Source organism: Cupressus sempervirens, chromosome 8 (genome assembly GCF_028749045.1).
Source record: "Cupressus sempervirens isolate cs-2001-9-10 chromosome 8, ASM2874904v1, whole genome shotgun sequence".
Taxonomy (NCBI): domain Eukaryota; kingdom Viridiplantae; phylum Streptophyta; class Pinopsida; order Cupressales; family Cupressaceae; genus Cupressus; species Cupressus sempervirens.
In genome coordinates, this window is record NC_143125.1 from 308,617,419 (window position 1) to 308,637,905 (window position 20,487).

Here is a 20,487-nt window from a genome sequence, read left to right on the forward strand (position 1 = left end):
TAATGATAAACAGAAATAATAAATAGCCACGATAGAACAAGAGACGCATAGAAATATCCTGGGAAAACCCCAGCCACACACAATAAAAGATCATTTTATTAATAATGAAATTCAAGTGTCCAATGCCTTTCGCATGAAGCAATATACATAACACAAGAGAGACTCTTCACATTACAACTAAAGGCCTCTTGAGTTTCCCAAAACATGACTCTTAATTTTCAAATACAACTCTTCGTATTTCCATGCCTCAACACATGTTGTGTGATACATGTCTTAATATTTAATGTTGCGACTTATCGTAAATGTCCTTTTCAGCCGAAGGTGACCATAACGATAATAACATCCATGTTTCTAGAGATAAAGATCTCTATCGCAGCTACAAATTCCAACACACTTGAATCTTATTTCATTTTCTCTATTATCTCTATATTGTCACTCGATTCCTCCATTTTTCCTTCTTCATTTCTAGCTGATAAAAATGGTGGCAAGTTCTTAATGGTTGTTTTAAAAATCATGTGTGGACACAAAGCCTAATTTCCCTGGGTCAGAGCCCTCTGCCCTCAAGTGAACGGATGGTCATGGTAACTATCATCACCTTGATACCTATGCAATGACATCTCAATTATATTATGGCCTCTGTGAAGAAGAAAATACCCTTCAATATTTGATAGCATATACTTGCAGCTTAGACCTTGAACCATACTGGAATTTGTTTGCATCTGGTTGACAATCAATGAACATTATTTCTTGCATGATTTCTTGTATGTTTGATACTTCTACCTCATCCAAAACCCTCACTACCTTACACATAATCTGAATCAGTGAATACTTATGCACATGTATGGGTTTTGTATCTCCTTGTTGACATAGTTGATGAATGAAGCTAGGACATGGTCGTCAAATTTTTTGCTTCTTGTTTGGGGAACCCTTCCAAGAGGGAGCTTTTCCCAGTTGTCTTTCTTCTGCTTACCTGCATTTGGGATCACTTTCTCTAGATATGGAAAACTTATGAGATTACTTCTAAAGAGAGAATTTGGTGCCTATGGGTGCCAATTTAGGTGAGTTTGAAGAAAGGTACCTTTTACAGAAGATAGGGTTTGCAAAAAGTGAAAAGGAATGAAAGAGAGAAAAAGAAACCTAGAAATGCCCCACAAAGAGGAAGAAGGAAAACAAATATATACAAAACAACAAGAGGTCACCAACCCAAGTGGTTAATAAACTAGTAGATATAGCTAAGAAGGGGGAACAAGAACCCCAAAGAGAAGATGCCGTGTCAAATTGGAGATCATCGAGTATCATTGTTTGGACTTGAAATGATGAAGTCATTGATGCCATCGTTAGTTGTTGTGAAGGGAGTGATAGAAGATTAAACAGTGCTCATTGGCTAGTTTTTGAGGGTTAGTAGGGTCTAGTAAGATAGTCTATTGAGAATCACATTTAACATTCAAGATTGAAGGAATCTTTGTACTAGTGGAAAGTCTTGTAATATGCATTTACCCTTGTGGCTGGGGGGTGACTGGTTTCATTTAGGGCAAGCAGTATGATGGTTTTTTTGACCTGTTGCTGGTGGGAGCACAACCTTACTTGTACCAAGTGAAACCTCAAGCCACGTGATGAATGATGTTGAAATTAGTGAGGATAACCTAATGTACCATCTTCCACCCATAAGAAATGCTCATTGCAAAATGTAAGCTTCAAGCTAAGTGTCATAGGAGAGGAAGTTTTCACAACCAAATCAACATTTCAGGTTTTTCACTGCAAAAAGTATTAACAAAGGAATGCTTATTTTTTATGCCTCTGCAGGTGTTCCATCAACTAATAATGTTTGCTTGCATGCAAACATTCTGTTCTATCAAATTGGAATGATGAAAGCATTGTGGCATGTTGTGATACTTCCCTATTTTAGTCTTATCAAATGCCCCAAACCTAATTCACGGTTGCTTTGGTTTGTGAGTCATTATAAAGATGAATGGGGGAGGGATAAGAAAAACCTCAGGAATTAGATTATGTGTGCAAATTTAGGAGTCAGGTACTTTAGGTGATGTAGGGACCTAGGAGACAAGTAAAGGACACAAGTGATAGATTCAAATGGGGAATAGGGAATATAGGAAAAATGGGGTAGCATATAATTCACCATTATTTTATATTTACATTTAATATACATATAAATATATACTGCATTTTTTCAAAGAATATATAAAGAAAATGACAAATCTGAAGGTAGTATGCATGAAATATATTGGCAAAGGGATGTAAACATATTGCATTCGGAGCTTATGGGATAGTTACTGATGTTCCTCAATGATGTGTCTTTGAGGCCTTGACACTCATCTTGGTTATTATACTTGTCTTGTCCCCTTGTTTTTTGGCTGAAACTGGGGACATCTTGGGATCTCTCATGCCAGCAGCACAAATTTGAATAAAGCAAATGTGGAAGGCTTTTCAGCAATTTATTGTGATTGAGATCAAACCCTCTGAGTAGAGAGGAGACTAAGTAATCTAGACAGCATTCCAGATTTAGCAAAGCTGGACTGCTAGCACTTGCTTGCTGGAAGTGTCCCATGTGATTCCACTCTCTTTCCATGGGATTTGGAAAGAAGCCCTCCTTTGAGAAACTTTAGTTGAACCAAATTGTATTCACTAGCAGATGATGGCATCAACACCTTGGCATCCATTTTTCTATACAAAAGCATGAATGTGGACAAAAGGGCATCACTCGTGAGCAGAGACGAGTCAAATACATCTGTTTATGAAAGTTTAGTACCTCTTGAATGGAAAATAAACTTGCAATCTCATCTTATTAGTGGTGCTCGAAGTTTTATATTGATGATATCTAAGAGCCTTGTTCTAAATCAAGGTTAACATTAAACTACTCAAGTGTGGGAGGTGGTCCATAAGAATAGATCACTACCTTAAGCTTTTTGGAGGATGTACTCAATTATCAATTTGCTAATTAATGTCCTAAAATGTGTATGAGGCTAGTCAAACATTTACTGAAGAAGTTAAGTTTACCATTATAATGTAGATTGACGTTTAATTAGACAGCTTCCGTCATTTCAAGGGTTCTATGTTCTTTAAGGTCTGATGTTTATAGTTTCAAGTTTTAATGATATTTTTAAATGTTTATATTTAATTTTTTTTAGCTTCTTTCAGTTTGGTGATTATTTAATTTTTTCGTATTTTAAATTACTCAAATCCTAATTTTTAAATCATATTTTACTGGCCTTCGCTTACTGTCCTGAAAACCTGGAAAAGATATTTTGCTGAGTGGTATTTTAAGTTGGGAGCTGGGGCAGTTGTGAGGTGGATAAACATGGTGTTGACATAAAAGTAAATAAATAGAGAGCTAAGATCAGTGTTACCCCAAGTTTTCGGGATGGGTAAGGTAGGGGATGAGTTTGTAGGATGACGATATTTTTGCCATTTATGAGGATGGCAAAGGGGACGACTACACAACAAGAGGGAAAACTAAAATATGTAGAGGAATTTAAAATATTCAATGAAAAACATGGATAAAGCATGCACTTATACATAATAGAACCTTAAGGCTTGAACTATCAGAATTAGCAGAATGCATATGCCAAATTTGTGTTACTTTGAGAGTTAAAGTCAATGTCCTGTCGAAGTCAAAGTCAAAGTCCCCTAGGTGTCCCCTATCCCTAGGATGTTTCTGGGACAGGGACGGCTAAAAAAAATGGGGACGCGTCCCCCAGTAACGCTGGCTAAGGTCCAAGTTTTACCTTTAATATGGTATAGGGCGAGAACAAGAGATGATTGTTTCAAGGTATAAACATCGCCATCAATCTCTTAAAAGATAAATGATCAATTACTATGGGGAATTCATGTGAGTGGCTTGTGGAAAAGTAATTTTACACCAATCAACAAAAAGCCTGAGATTATTGGCGTTATTTTAGTTTTTACTTTGTAGTGTCCAGACTCCAACCCAATTAAAAATTCTGATATCGGAATTAGACAGTAAAGTGATAAACCACTGTGATCATTGTTAAAGTTGATATTAGAGAAGTAATTGTGATGATCTCAGTAAACATTTAAAAGCACAACATTCAAAAAAACATATAACCATTTTTAACTGATTCTCCTCAATTTGCTATTTGTAGCAGGAAGTTCTCCCTCAGAGTACTAAATCACTTACTCAGGAGTCCACCACTTCCAGCTTTGTGATGACTGGTTTAATATGTTTCTTGTATCATCAAGTAATTTAACTCCGATCATTGACATTGGGAACTGGATTAATTCTTTTTTTCTTATGGCCGCCTATTTTTTATGTATTTGGAGATAGTTATTATTGAGTTTCCACCAGTTTTCCTAATGTGGAATAGTTAAAACATAAATCTGGGTTTCTTGAACTAACACATGGAGCTTTTTTAATCCTGGCATACTTTTTGTCAAAGTATGCTAAAGTGTTGTTGCTATCAACCAAACTAGTCATTGGAATTGCCACAGAATCTTAACATATTGAAGTGAATGTGGCAAAGAGAAACTATGGAGCCATGGGCTTAGATGAGTGGAAAACTAATATTACATGTATTATTTAGTTTTACTGAAGATTCTTTGGCAAATGTTAAGAGATAGTTTGTTGCTTCACAGACATTTGTACAACAGTTAGGATAGGCTGGTACATGAGAGGAGATTTGATCATAGCTGAAGAAGAAGAGAGCAATGGAATATGAAAAGGGAAGAGAATTTAGCTTCCATGAGAAATTTGGGAAAAATATTTTAGATTGAGACTCATGGATGGGAGATTTGAAGAAATTTGCCAACTGTGAGAGCTTGCATCCTGGGGCACTCGAAAGCACAGAGAATATGAGGGAGTCTGAAGGACATATAGTGTCAATTGATATAGAATGGGTCTCATTGTTTTGTTCCTTCATTTTTCTTGTGTAGCTATGTTATGGTTGCCTTATTTGCATATTCCTATTTGACAAGTAGAAAGATTGCAGCTTGCTGCATCTTCAAAAGGGTCATAAGTTCAACGGGAAGTCTTATATTGCATGTTTGTTGCAAATGGTGGAAGATTTGGTTGAATAAATTCAGAGCTGTGAACTTGAATGAGGCTGTGGTGTATGAGGGTGACCTTGTGGGCACTTGGGAAAAGCTCCTTTAAGGAACCAATTTGCATACCAATTTAATTGTTGATTTATAGCAGATGGAAGGCCATACACAATGTTAGATATGGAAAACCAATACTCGAGACTTTGTATAATTACTTAAAGTCTGTTATGTAATTTGGATTCCCCCCTTGAAACCATTGAGCCATTGAGGTGTCATTTGTATCAGACAATAATGTAGATTATTGATAAAGAAAGCCTCACCAAAGCATTACCTCTGTTTTTGATGGTTGTGTAGATCTTTAGCTTGGGACTACTAAAAATGTCTACAACGTTACATTCTTGTTCTGAATATACTTTGTCAACAGTGGTGTAAAGGTAAACTCAAAACTCAAAAATTTGATATGAATCAATGTTGTTAGTTTATTACTTATATGGGTTGAATTGGTGCATATTCCCATTAGTACATTTTTGAGATGAACGGGCTTTGTACTAATTCAGCACGAATGCCACATAATGGTCTGTATGTACTACATATATTTGCTGCTATATACCACTTCATCCACATATTTCTGGCAGATTACTGCTGCTGTATTTTTTTCTTTTGATCCACTTGCTACATCTTTACAGCACTAAGTGTCTGCATCATCCAGCACTATCTGGGTGTATTCTACCTGTGATTCTAGTAGGACTACCACTTAGAATGCCTTGCAGTGCTAAGATGTCCTTGGGAGGGTTGAATCTGGGTTTCCATTGTGTGAACCAAACAGCTCAACCACTATACCACACCTTGCCAGACAATATGCATCAATGTTGAGTCAAACAGATGATCTTATTTGCAGCAAGATGCCTTTTTTTAATAAATAACTAAGTTGCTGGTTCAGATTCCAGTACCGATGTGGGTTCAAAATTCGTCTCAATTCTTTTGGGGTTGGGTTTGGATTCATTTTGGGTTCATCTTACAAAAACATATGTTTAAAAAAAAAATATGTATGTGTGTATATATATGCAACAACAAAGATGTCCATACATCGCTATGTTAATCGTAAGGCAACATAGCAAAATACACCACCGTATCTATGTTTCAGTTCAATAGGATATCAATTGTATAATTTAGTCATACATACAACATGATACACTTGCTTGGTCACATGCATGGAACATACTTCCATATCAAGGGAATAGTTTGAGAATGAAAGGAACTGTCAAAAGATAAGTGCAGTTATCTTAATTTTTATAGAGGATTTCTAACCAGGTTAGATCAAAAGTTGAGATTCAAATTTTAAGCCCTGTATCCCAAGATATCATATCTTTTTTAATACACCACCTTATCTATATTTCAGTTCAATAAGATATCAATTGTATAATTTAGTCATACATACAACATGATACACTTGCTTGGTCACATGCATAGAACATACTTCCATATCAAGGGAACAGTTTGAGAATGAGAGGAATTGTCAAAAGATAAGTGCAGTTATCTGAATTTTTATAGAGGATTTCTAACCAGGTTAGATCAAAAGTTGAGATTCAAATTTTAAGCCCTGTATCCAAAGATATCATATCTTTTTTAAAGAAATTCCTCCATAATCATCAATTTAGATGTCACCTATTGTCAATTTTGATTTCCTCTACAAGAAAACACTTTGAAAAGGTTTTAAAAAAAAAGTTTCGAGACCAAATTCAGCCCAGGTTTGGCTGCTGGGCAGAATTTTTTTCAAAATTCGTTGCAAATTCTGCCTAGGTTCCTCTGATAGAATTTGCAGCAAATTTTATAGCTCTGCAGGTGAATTTGGAGAGAATTTGACGAGGACCAGAATTTGTACAGAAGCGAACCAGACTTTGAGGGTTGCTGGAGAGGATCTGGTAACTTAGATAAATAATCTTGCTGAAAAATTTCCTGAATATGCCTTAAAGTTCGTCTAATTTCGTTCATAAGAATACTTTACCCATATGAGAATATCTGTATATTGTAATCTACTCTCAGAATTGTTGGCATAGGTTGGACATATGGTACCTTCTCCTGTCTGTCTTTTGGGTCTGTGGTGGCTCATTCTGTTTTGGTTTGACAATGGTCTCATTGTAACATGTAATTATGCATCTTAAATATTAATTCAAGTATTAGGGTCCTCAACCTTTTGCTTATTAAAAAAGAATAGTCATTTCTTAAAGATTCATTAACAGGATGTTGGCTTCATTAAAATATATCTGATGTTGAATTCATGCATTAAAAATAAGTTGATTATTTTTATGTTTTGAACAAGTTCTATTCAGTAGCAGTTACAATTTGTATGTATATATTTTTAATATGTTTGTTACATTAGAGCACAACAACGGAGAAACAGATGATATTCTAATTTATGGCTACAATCTAATAGACTGTGATATTGCTATCAGGATTTAACTGTGTGATTTTGAGTCAAACTCCTTGACCAATGTTTCATGAGTAGTGATTCAACATGAATCCATCTCTCATGAGAATAAATGAAACATTTAGCACTCATTGGATGTGGGTGATGCTCACAGGGGTGAAGCACCGAGACTTCTCGAGAGGTCACCCATCCTAGTACAACTCCAGCCTGAGTGCGCTTAACTACAGAATTTTTTGCATAGTTAAACCCGAAGCTTGCAACCGTATTTGCAAAACCTTCACCAAGTGTTGTGCCTTATGAACCATTCATTAGAAAGCCCTTTAAGCTTATCAATTGATAAGTAGGAGATAATTTCCACAAGAAGTTAAATTTGTGATATTGCTATCATGATTTAATTGTGTGATTTTGAGTCAAACTCCTTGATCCGTGTTTCATGAGTAGTGATTCAACATGAATCCATCTCTCATGGGAATAAATGGAACACTTTGCACTCATTGGATCTAGGCGATGCTCACAGGGGTGAAGCACCGGGACTTCCCGAGTGGTCACCCATCCCAATACTACTCTAGCCTAAGCATGCTTAACTACAGAGTTTCCTCCATAGTTAAACCCAAAGCTTGCAACCCCATTTGCAAGACCTTCACCAAGTGTTGTGCCTTATGAACTATTCATTAGAAAGCCCCTTACGCTCATCAATTGATAAATAGGAGATAATTTCCACAACAAGTCAAATCGAGATATTGCTATCAGGATTTAAATGTGTGATTTTGAGTCAAACTCCTTGATCCATGTTTCATGAGTAGTGATTCAACATGAATCCATATCTCATGAGAATAAATGGAACACTTAGCACTCATTATATCTAGGTGATGCTCACAGGGGTGAAGCACTGAGACTTCTTGGGAGGTCACCCATCCCAGTACTACTCCAGCCTGAGCGCGCTTAACTACAGAGTTTCCCCCATAGTTAAACCCAAAGCTTGCAACCCCATTTGCAAAACCTTCACCAAGTGTTGTGCCTTATGGGCTATTCATTAGAAAGCCCCTTAAGCTCATCAATTGATAAGTAGGAGATAATTTCCATAGCAAGTCAAATCGTGATATTGCTATCAGGATTTAACTGTGTGATTTTGAGTCAAACTCCTTGACCCATGTTTCATGAGTAGTGATTCAACATGAATCCATCTCTTATGAGAATTAATGGAACACTTAGCACTCATTGGATTTAGGTGATGCTTATAGGGGTGAAGCACCGGGATTTCTCGGGAGGTCACTCATCCTAGTAGTACTCTAGCTTGAACGCGCTTAACTATAGAGTTTCCTCCATAGTTAAACCCAAAGCTTGCAACTAGGTTTTGTCACTAGCATCCTACAAAACTCATTATTGTTTTTTCTTTTGTATCTTTTCTTTTATGTTGAGTGAGGGTTTATGAACTTCTAGGCTCATGGGATTCAAATGGGGTCTGGTCCCCAGTCATAGTCTAGTTTCCGTGTTAATGCAATAAGATGTTACCTACAGGTCTCTGAGGGGAATTTAACTTGGGTTTTTATTGTGGTGACCTTCCATCTTAACAATTGAGTCATGCCTGCTAGTCTATTCTATATACATATTTACAAGTGTAACACTAGTACTGGGGTACATCAGGACGCTGGGTTGAGTTTTTGGGACAGGGGGGCAAAGGGCCTCAATTTTGGGATAGTGGGAGAGGATGGTGGTGGGGGGCAAGGGAGGCATGGGGGTGTTGTATACTATATACGTAGAACTTGAAATGCTAGTTATGAAATGATGTTTTAGTATGACACACCAAATCACGGAGGTGGGGGTGGGGGTACTTGAGTACTCCAAGTACCTGGTGCGGGGATGGGTACTTCAAGGTTTTTGGTTTTTTTTTTGGGGGGGGGGGTGGGGGTGCGAGTCCTCGTGTTTCACTTACATGTATACTCTATGTTTTACCCAAAGAACCATGTAAATTATCTATTATAAGATAAATTGTCAAGTGAATCAAGTTGTGAACATGATTTTTTCTTCCTTTGTCTCCATTGTGTGATGCCCAAAAATCAGGGCAAAAGCACAACAACAGATTTTTTAAATTTAAATTTTAAAAAAAAGTAATAACAACTATGTTGACACATACTAGCGTAGAATACTTTGTGGAAGGATGAAGACTTGATAAAGTTAGTCTTCGTGTTACAAAGTTTAAGTAACACTAGAATTTCAATAATATTTCAAAAGGATGCAGAGTCGGTATCCAAACGAACTGCATTGGTTCAAAACCATAAATCAAAGTGCTACATGAACTTTTTAGTTCTAGTCAATTTAGTTTGATTGGTTTAACATTAGGTTCATGATTACAAAGGTATGACTTCTTGTTTGAGAAGTATCTAGGGCTTCTAGGTTTTAAGATAAATTCGAGATAGTTAAGTATGGTTTAAGTTGAGTTAGGATCACAAGTTTCATCTTCTTTCATTAGGGTGGGAACACACCTTTGCTTTGTCACATTCGGGTTTAAGCCCTAATTAACGGCTTAGTCAACCTTACTGAACTATATATTTATATAGACATCCTTTTATTTGATCAATAACATAAGTTACATTAGGTTTGGTTCGATACCTCACACTTGTTCACTATGCTAGTTTAATCCACTAGGACCAATTCTACACTTAAAAGTTAACCTATCATTTAAAATTACTTGGTCTTGGTTATTAACATAACCTATTATAACTAATTAAAACATTAAATATTTACGATTAAACTAATTACGACATCTAACTTATCTTCTAACATAACCCAAATCATCCTATCAAGTAACTAGTCAACTCTAACCTATAACACTTTCGAACAAATCATGAGCGCTTTTAAACCAATATCACCCCTTACAATAACACTACTATACACTAAAATAATTGTTAGATAGATATTTAATAAGAATAATATTAGATCTGAAATAATTTCCTATGATGGTTCCATATATGAATTACATAATTTGACAAACTATTCTTACCTGTAACTCTATATGCAGATAACTTCTACCTAACACTTAATTACTAAACAACGGCTTTATAAAATAAAAATCCCTCAATATATCAAAAGCTACACATAGAATTTTAATCTAAATTTACTAATTTCTGAACTCAAATAAATTACTAACAATAAAGCTAACAACTATTACTAACTTAAAATTTCCTAAAACTACCCTTACATACCTACTTATATACTAAAATCTTACCCTAAACCCAATACAACACAAGTGGCCCACTTGGCCACTAGGCAAGTTCATTCCCCAAAGCCCATGTGCATTTCCCAAGCATGGGACGCACTTCCAATGTCTAAGGTGTCCTTGCATGGGCAGTGTGTACTGACCCAGGGAGTACACATGCAAAGACTCAAAAAAGGGAATGATGACAAAACAAATCAAGAAGGGAATGTTGGTGAGATAGGACGCATGGTAGAGGGTGGTATGCTTGGTAGAGGTGAAGATAGAATTTCCAATGCATGGAATGAAGAGGGAGGTGTTGGGGAGTTGTTTTAACCAATCTTTTTGCCTTAAACAACATCAAGTTGATTTTGTTCTTCTCCCTAACTCACATGCAGGTGCAATGTTCCCTTTGGAGAGGAAGTAGAGGGTGATGTCAGCAAGTTATGGGCACTAGGGAAAGGAGCATGGGCGCCTGAACCAAGGTAGGTGAGTGGCCTAATGGGAGGAGTTCACTTAAATGCATGAAGGGTGAATATATTGCAAGTTGGTTTTCCCTCCCCTTTTCAAAATAAAAGACCCGTGTCTTCATGTGCCCACTTAGGGGAGTTTAAGGGAAAAGGAGTAAGGTGGGGGTGGGGCCCATGGGGTGTCCCATCCCCCCTTCACTCGCTTTTATAATAAAATTTGGGTTGTCTTAATATGTCTCCCCCTTTACTTTAACACTAGGATTTGCATTAACAAGGGATAATATGATGGATTGATATTCTAATGGCACTCTTAATAAGGGGAATATTGAAAGAATATTCTTTGTCACAAATGGGAATTAAAAGTTTTCCCATACATTTTCTAGAGAGCCTTTCTGGCTCTCTCAAAACATGAGAATTGTATTTTTGTTTGCTCCTTCTTGGCAAGGTATTTCATTTTAGAAGTTTAGTGGTAGTATCAAGGATTATTGTTTTATGCATTCCATTAAGTGAGTTGTTTATTTGAGTATTGATAATAGGCAGTTTTCATTCTATTGCAATATGGTTAATAATTCATTAAAATTTCAGCATTTCCCTAGATAGAGTTTAAGGCACAACATTGGATTTAATGTAGTGTTTGAACATTGTATTAAAACTCATCATCATAGAGATGATTTATTGCAACTATAATTTAAATAATTCAAACATCAAGATCTTATAACATGAACTTTGATCACATTGTTTATAAACCAAGATTTCAAAGAAGGCAATAGAGAGTATTCAACTTGAAATTTTGCAAAGCAGTACATTTTGAAAGCAAGATATGATTGCAATCCAATGAAACTTGAACACATAACTTGTTTATTTCCATACAATAACTACATTTCTATTAACAATAATGGGGTCTACAACATTTGATCCATTCCATGACAAATTCATCTTCAACATGAATGCACAATACAATAGATGGTATTACCATGGAGAAGTATCCAACACAATGACATTAAGAAAACCTTTAATGCTCCAATTCCAAAATGGCTCCATCATGAGGCCTATCCAAAATCTTCAAAAAACATATAGAACTAACCATGGAGAGCTCACCTCCCATCCTAGGTCTCAAAGAGACCACCCATCGAGCTAGGAGAACCGATAACCAATGGGTGACAACCAATTCAAATCTGACAACATGAAACACAACACAAAAACACCCATCCAAGGCTTGCACGATTGGATTCACATTGAACCCATAAGATAGGGGTGAAGGTGGACTGCCATGTAGGAGATTGCCAAATGTAAAACATACAACAACCATAACTCTCCAAGGCTAGAATTCACAGAAACTTTCGATACTTGCTCCTCCTTATCCCCTAAAAGCAAGATCAATAACATTGGCATGCAAGGGCCCATACCCCTTGCATTTCTTCCCTCTTCTTTCCATGAGAAGAGACTTTTCACTTTCATGGAGTCCAACTAACCCCTTCCCCCATACTCGACCACTTCTTCCCTATCTGAGGATGAGTAATGCCATTACGCCCTTTACAAAACTCCCTCATTCAAAATCAAAGATGAACACAATAAACATGAAATCAAAACCAAAATGTCATTCCCTTACATCACAACAACACAAATACATTGATCACATATGCAAGAGAATGAAATAACATACTAAACTATTTGCAACAAGAACAAAAAATTCCATGGCAATGGTGGAGACCAACCTTTACAAGTGTTATGGTATAATGATGTTTGAGAAGAGCCCAATCCTTCCTTTTTTCCTTCAATCCAAAACCCTAATGTCTCTAAAAGTAGAGAGTGGGTGAGCACCCTCTAATTCTTCAAAGAGCCTCTAAAAATGCCTCCAAATTCTACCTACCCACCAACATTAAATTCAGAATTGACCCTTGATTCCTTTGGCTTTCACTTGACCCCTATCATAAATGCAAGATTGGAAAGGAGTGTGGGTTTGGGTAAAGGTCAAGAGTCCACTCAATTTTCGCAACATGTGGGAAATGAGATATTAAAAGGGTCACTAAGGCCACTAGGGGGTTCTAGTAGTGTTAGAAATGTTCCTAAACCATACCCCTAACACTTAGGTATTTGGATTTTGCTAAAATTTGCCCTTAGGACCACTTTTTGGCCCCTAGAAGTAATTAGAAAAATTTGAATTCAAATAACCTCATTGGTGGGGCTTTACAAATATCTCCCAATCTAAGCAGTTTAATTAGGTTCCTAATAAGTCAGTTAGGTTTAGGGTTACATTGCCAACTGTAGTAGACATGTCATTACATATACACATGACAAGTGTCTAGTGACACTGTAAGATAACATTACACAACATTGACATGCCACTAATTACACAGTGAAATCACCTAATACATACATACAATTTACGATCACGAATTAAGTCAGTTAACAACGAGGTTTGAATCTCTTCATTAGATTCAACCTAGGCTTTATAGTTTGCAGATATGGTTGGTTACTAATTCTCCGATAATTTCTATGGTAATTTTCCAGCACACTCAATTTGAACATCAATAGCTTGATAAAGTCACATGTATATATAATCAGATTGCATAATCAATTGATTGAATATTCTAAATTCCCATTTTAATAAACTTTTCTAGTTCTACATCTAATAACACATAATTGATTGCATACTTGAAATACCATATCATATTCATCAATTCGAAGTAAAATACTAAATAATCATCATAATGCATGTGTATACCCAAAACATCATAAACATCATCAATAGAGCATACTAAACTATCTGAATGCATATAACCTAATCATCAAGGTACCATAATTAACATCATCATCATAAGGTGAAACACCTCATAACATCGTTAGTACAAATCAATGTTTAAACAGTCAACCGATGTAGTAAGTCTCGAATCATAGGGTATCAAAACATGAACGTATCCACTGACCTCAATTTCCATTAGGACACCTAAACCATAAAACCTTAAATCATATCCATCATCATAATCATGTAAGTCCATAACTTTCTATCATCTAGTTATGCAAATGTATCCTATAGAACACACACAATGTTTATGATTTAAGCCATAATTTCAAGTAACCGAATAACTCATGCCAATACAAAAGTATAACCTCTTGTACGTACATGATACCCTAACAACCTTAACATAATATTTAAAATTAAGCTACTTAAGGGCACTTCTAGTGAGTTGATAAACTTTGTCTTCGGATTTCCAATGATTCATAAGAGGGTAAGTATTAAATTATATTATTGCAACAATCATCAAATCATTACATGTAAGATAGTCAGAATTATCATAATGTCCTTTACATGGTTTCTAGCAAGAACAACATTTCCCATGCCATTGCCTTGTTGTGCTCATATATCCATTCAAATCTTCTATAAAGGATGTAACAGATAAATTTATATTTAAATGAGTACATACGAGGGGGGGTCTTACACATTGCTTATTTCATATCCATTTGCTTGCTGTGGGTATCATAAATATTCTTTTATCAAGTCATGCCCTACGTTTGAAGGGTAGTTCTAAATTCTTTCAGTGCACTACTAGCCTTCAATTACTTTTTCTTTGTGAATAAAATCACAATAAATTTTAGCTAAGTCTGGGCTTAGTAAACTTTTAAAGATTGTTTATCTGCAATCAAATATACACTTTTATATGTTACCTATGTTTCTATGACACAGGTTGTTAATCCAAGGAAAACTTATTGGCTTCCTGCGGACATATGGAGCTTGGGATGCACAGTTATTGAGATGCTAACTCGAAAACCTCCTTATGGTGGCTTAGAATGGGTAAGAGTATGCCATATTTTCATAAAAGGATTTTGAATATAGCTTTTTATTTTGTTTGGGTAAAAATAAATCTTTGTTCCAAATGACATTTTTTTGAGTGTACTCTGGTTTAAAAAGGTAGGATTCAAGTGAAGTGATAACAATATTTCAAGGTATAAAGTGTGGAATTTATTGGCTTTTCAGTTAAATCTTTATTTTTATTTTTGTTTGAGTGCTAAACATTAAATTCTATATTATATTTGCATTATCAACAATTCAAAAGGACCTCATGAGAGAGGAACACATTCAACCATTGCCCAACATGGACTGCTACAGACCCTACACCTGCAATGTTGGTCCACATATTAAGAAGTAAATATTTAGCACTGTCATTGTTGCATGAATACTATTTGTAGAGTTAGGGTCCATGTTTTAATAAGCTATACCGATCACAGGGAGCAGATCTGCTATATGTTGGTGACTTAAGAGTTACAAAGATCTCAATTACTTAACTAAGTGCTTTTAAATAAATTCAATAGAGTGGCCACTAATTCATAATGCATTCTTTACTGACACAAGGGCAGAGTTTATATGATTCTTTCTTGAGATAGGAACTTGTATTCCATATTTGTTTGTACACTAGCAGTTACAAGGGTATTCTTCTGACATTACCTTTGAGTTCAATTTTTTGTGACATGACATTCGGTCTATTTCAACATTATTTACATTGAAGCTCTTTAGTAGTTCGATTAGAAAAATTTCAATTTCTAATAAACCATTGATCCACAAATTCTACTTCCTTTCACCTCATTAATGACAAATATTTAATTGCTTTTACAGGTGGCTTATGCAATTTAAATTTAGCTCATTAACAGTAGCCATAAATGCAGCTTTGTTTTTCAAAGCTAGTACCATATCCATGCATTGATTACTGAATTCTTTCACTGTTTTTTACTGATTTTCTAGCCTTGCAGGTTTTTGTTAGAGGCTTTATTAAAATACAAAATGTAATAATAAAGTCTACATGGTCAAATCTAGAAGAACATGAACAAATCTAGTAATGTCGCGGAGTCGAGATTTGATCAGTAGCCTACATTATAGGATTAAATTTGTTAAAAAATTGCCCTTTTTGGTTCAAATTCCATGTTTAGTGTTTACAAGCCAATATTTTCACCTTTCTCGGAACAATAAAATCTACATGGTCAAATTGAGAAGAATATGAACAAATGTAATAATGTTGTGGTGTTGAGCTCTGATTATTAACCTACATTATAGGATTAGATTTGCTATAAAATTGTTCTTAATTGGTTTGAATTTAATTTAGGTTTAAAAAGTCAGTATTTATATCTTTCACTGAAGTAGATATACTTGTTGCAACAGAAGTACTGTTAAATGCAAACAATATCATAATACTTTATTTGTTGCAAATATAGAAATGCTTAGGATTTTTAGTTAATGTTTGCGATATAAAACTATATAGTGCACACATTAGTACAATGTTTGGGATATAAGTTATCAATTGATTTGATGGAATGACACTTTTTGACATTTTGACAGCAAAAAGCTATGTGGAAAATTGGACATGGTGAACCACCACCTTTTCCTAGTACACTTTCTAGAGACGCTAAAGATTTTATACAACAATGTTTACGAGTGGAGCCCGAGAATAGACCATCTGCAAGTGAGCTTCTGGATCATCCTTTTGTGAAACGATCATTTTCAGTGGATCTGTCCCGTGCAGCCCCCAATTGAAAGTAGATTTCAGAGAAATCTGGTTGATGAGTTCGAAATCCACTGAAGGTATTACTAGCTAACATATTCTTCGACTTTGTAAAACTTGATAGTCATTTGTACTTGTTGAAGGGTTTCAGTTCAATGCTTATGTGTAAAAAAAACTATGAACATCAAGCATATAAGTGCAAAAATGATAGAAAACTACTAAATAGATTGCTAAACTTCTTGCTTTACTTCTTAAATAAAACTTGAAAAAATTCTTCACAAACTTGAAAAAATTCATCCAAATCTTAAAACAATTCATTAAAGAACACAAGAATGGGATTAAATGCTTACCTTAGTTGCTAAAACTCGTATGTGGAAGCTATCCCTTTCTCTACAAGTGATCCTCTTCGAAAATAATAAACTTTCCTTAAAATGCAAAAATGGAGAGCAAATGAGAAAAGAGAGGAGCTGCAAACAAAATGGAGGTAGTAGTGGTCAAATGGCTTGCCTCTTTAAGGGCCACTTTAGGGTTTCCAAGGAAAAGATAGATTAAAAAACCTATTTCCTTATGTGGCATAAAGGTGTTTTAAGTGAAAAATAATAATAATAAAACGCTTTAAATTGTGTTTTTGGATGTCTTTTTTAGGAAGCCTGTGGATGCTCTTGGATGTGTCCGGAAGCTGGTCGGAAGCCATTCACTGTATGCAAACAGCGAGCGTTTGGATGCCTCCGCACCCATATCGGCTTCCCTTCGCCTCCATTTTTGCATCTAGGCATGCTAGGGGTGCATCGGCTTCCAAGATCTAAAAGAAAGCATCAATGCATACATCTATGAACGAGGTCACTTGAATTTCATTCTTTCTCCGGTCAGTAGTACAAGTGGAATATACAAGAGCATGATATAGAGTCATCTATAAGATGTATTTGACAAGATCTTTTTAATTTTAAAATAAAGTAGTTATAAAAAAAATCCAACATTGAATCTAGATTTTTGTATAACTATTTTGAAATAAAAACAAACTAAAATAAATAAATGTCATAAAAATATTACTTAATAAGCAAGAAATAATCTTTAATATTAAATTAAAAAAACTTAAACATACAAAATCATAAACATTATTAAAAAACTAATTTGACAATAAAATAAATTATCAAATTTGTATATAACTAAGCCATTGTATTAATTTCAACATTTAAATTAAAAATTATGATAATAATAAATAATTTAAACCTAAAATAAAAGAAGATAATAATAATATTAGAATAATAGGTGAAATAGGTCATCGTAACAATATAGTTTTTATTAAAAACATAGATAGTAAAAAATAGTTAGTTTGTGACAATAACCGTATCCATAACATCATTTCTGGTTCAACATTAGCAATAATTATAATTATAAATTAAATCAATTTCATATTTTTAAATTTTAATATTAAAATAAAATATATTTCTATTAAGATATATGGTCTAATGATAATTAGGATATATGGCACACCAATCACACCACATGAAAGCTAACTGTAAAAGACAAGAAGAAGATAGCAACACCGAGATGAAAGCAAATTCCAAAGAGGAAGAAAGCTATACTGACTAAACATGAAAAAATCATGCAACCAAGATTAGCATGTACCAACATCAATTACACTCTACTTCTCATCAGAAATATATTGACCTACTATGATTTCTGTTACAAATTTTTTAAGTGACCAGATTATCTCAAGCAACCCTTGAAGTCTATTTCAATTCTGTACAAAGTCTGGTCCTCGTCAAATTCTCCCCAAATTTGCCTGCAGAGCTACGAATTTGATGCAAATTCTGTTAGAGGAACCCAGAAAGAATTTGCAGCAAACTTGCTGCCCAGCGGCTGAACCTGGGCTGAATTTGGTCTCGAAACATTTTTTTAGACTTTTTCGAAGTATTTTCTTAGAGAGGAAATCCAAATTGACAATAGGTGACATCCAAATTGACAATAATAGAGGTATTTCTTTAAAAAAGATATGATATCTTTGAATCCAGGGCTTAAAATTTGAATATCAACTTTTGATCTAACCTGTTTAGAAATCCTCTAATCAATACAAAATAAGAATTTAGATAACTGCACTTGTCTTTCGATAATTCTTTTCATTCACAAACCGTCCCCTCGATATGGAAATATGTTCCATGCATGTGACCAAGCAAGTGTATCATGTTGTATGTATGGCTAAATGATGCAATTAATATCCTATTGAACTAAAACTTAGATATGGTTTTGTATTTTGCTATGTTGCTTTACTATTAGCATGGTGATGTATGGACTTATTTGTTGTTGCATGTACACATACACATACATATTTTAAAGAAACACATGTTTTTGTACGGATGAACCCAAAATGAATCCGAACCCAATCCCCAAAAAAATTGGACGAATTTCAAACCTGTATCCCTACTGGAATGCAATCTAGGAACTTAGCATAATTTCAATGCACAAATTTAATTCTAACAATGGCATGATTATAAAAAAAAATCACATCAATATTGCACTGTCTAATATATTACTTAAACATATATTTCCTATTGGCAATGGGCATAAGTCCGCATAACCATTGCACCTACTTTTGGTACAAGTGCTAGTTTTATGAAAGTTGGAAACAGGCCCATGGCCATACTCCATGTGCAAACACCTGTTTTAATCTTTTTTGCCAAAAATACTAAGATTGGGTGAATGCATTTTTAACATGTTTAGTACAGAAATTACCTATGGTTGCATATCAGACATTGTGTTTGATCATGGATTTGATGGAATAAAGCTGCTCATGCTTAATTTTCATCAGGATAGCTTCAAACTGTTGTCCTATTGCATTGCTTGGTGCTTGTTAACAATTAGGAAGACAAGCATTAAGGTTTTGACATGTTGGATGGGATATTTTGTTATGTGCTCCTTAATCAAGTATAAATTAACACATCTAAGCTGTTGCTTACAAAATGTACTTTACCATGGTTGTTAATTGTTTTAAAGCACAGATGTTGATATTGAGAGCCCAAAGAAAAACCTACTTGCTGAGCATGGCAGTTGCTGGATAAGGAGTTCAGTCATAACAGCTACCAGTATTGCAAGTGGCTTGTGGGAGCAATTTAATAACTGCAAATTGTTTTCATAGGTGATTGGAGCAAGCAGATGTTTCATATCCTCAAATATATTGTCATGTTGACGTGGCCTAAGATCTTCTGTTTGGGGAATGGTCCAGGGCTCATTTTCGTACAGATAAAAAGTGGCTTTTGGTGCTTGATTGGTAGATATCTGTCACATATTCCGGTGGTGTGCTAAAAGGCTGTAGGGCATCCATGATTTTTTTTCTGGAGATTTAAAGGATCGGGAATTGTTCTGTAGCATAATCAATGTAATAATCTGAAAATCTTAAACTGGCAGAACCTGCCAAGTCTTAACAACCTGAACTAGTGCATCAAAATCAGCTATTGTACATAAATGGGGACATCTTTCTGCTGTCAATCCGCATTTGGATTTCAAATGGCATGCAATGATTGATCTCTAATAAGAGAAATTTTGTACTGTATAAGTATCCATCTTGTTAGGACATACGGTAGTGTGAAGATTCTCTTTGTTATGATGAATTTTGCTACTTTCCTGTTTTGTTTGTTTGTACAGAGGTAATAGGATGATGTTACAGCTTTGCAGGTCAAGAGTTTTTGCCAAAGAGTGCTCATTGTTTTACATAAGAGTTCTTCAGACTCTTAATTTGTGAGTATGACATTTTCTATCGCTGTTCACTATTCTCTGCTCTTCAAGCATTGTAATTTAAGCAAATCTCTAGGCCAGTGTATTGAGGCAAATATGATAATGTGTAAAGATCATCCTCTTACAGATTGCATTTCATATAAACAAGAAATCATTTTA

General features: G+C 35.0%; 1 protein-coding gene across 3 annotated transcripts in view; it reads left to right on the forward strand.

The window, feature by feature from the left end:
- Positions 1–20,273, forward strand: part of LOC149542630 (mitogen-activated protein kinase kinase kinase 1-like) — a 50,206-nt gene extending 29,933 nt beyond the window's left edge. The window contains exons 7-9 of one of the 3 annotated variants that reach the window (XM_089797514.1): positions 14,790–14,897; positions 16,434–16,676; positions 19,596–20,273. In XM_089797514.1, the coding sequence (XP_089653640.1) occupies positions 14,790–14,897; positions 16,434–16,628 (303 nt within the window). In that variant the 3' untranslated portion in view covers positions 16,629–16,676; positions 19,596–20,273. Of the gene's footprint in view, positions 1–14,789; positions 14,898–16,433; positions 16,677–19,590 lie in introns of all 3 variants that reach the window. The other 2 variants (XM_089797515.1, XM_089797516.1) reach the window with 2 other exon arrangements.
- Positions 20,274–20,487: the final 214 nt, after the last annotated feature.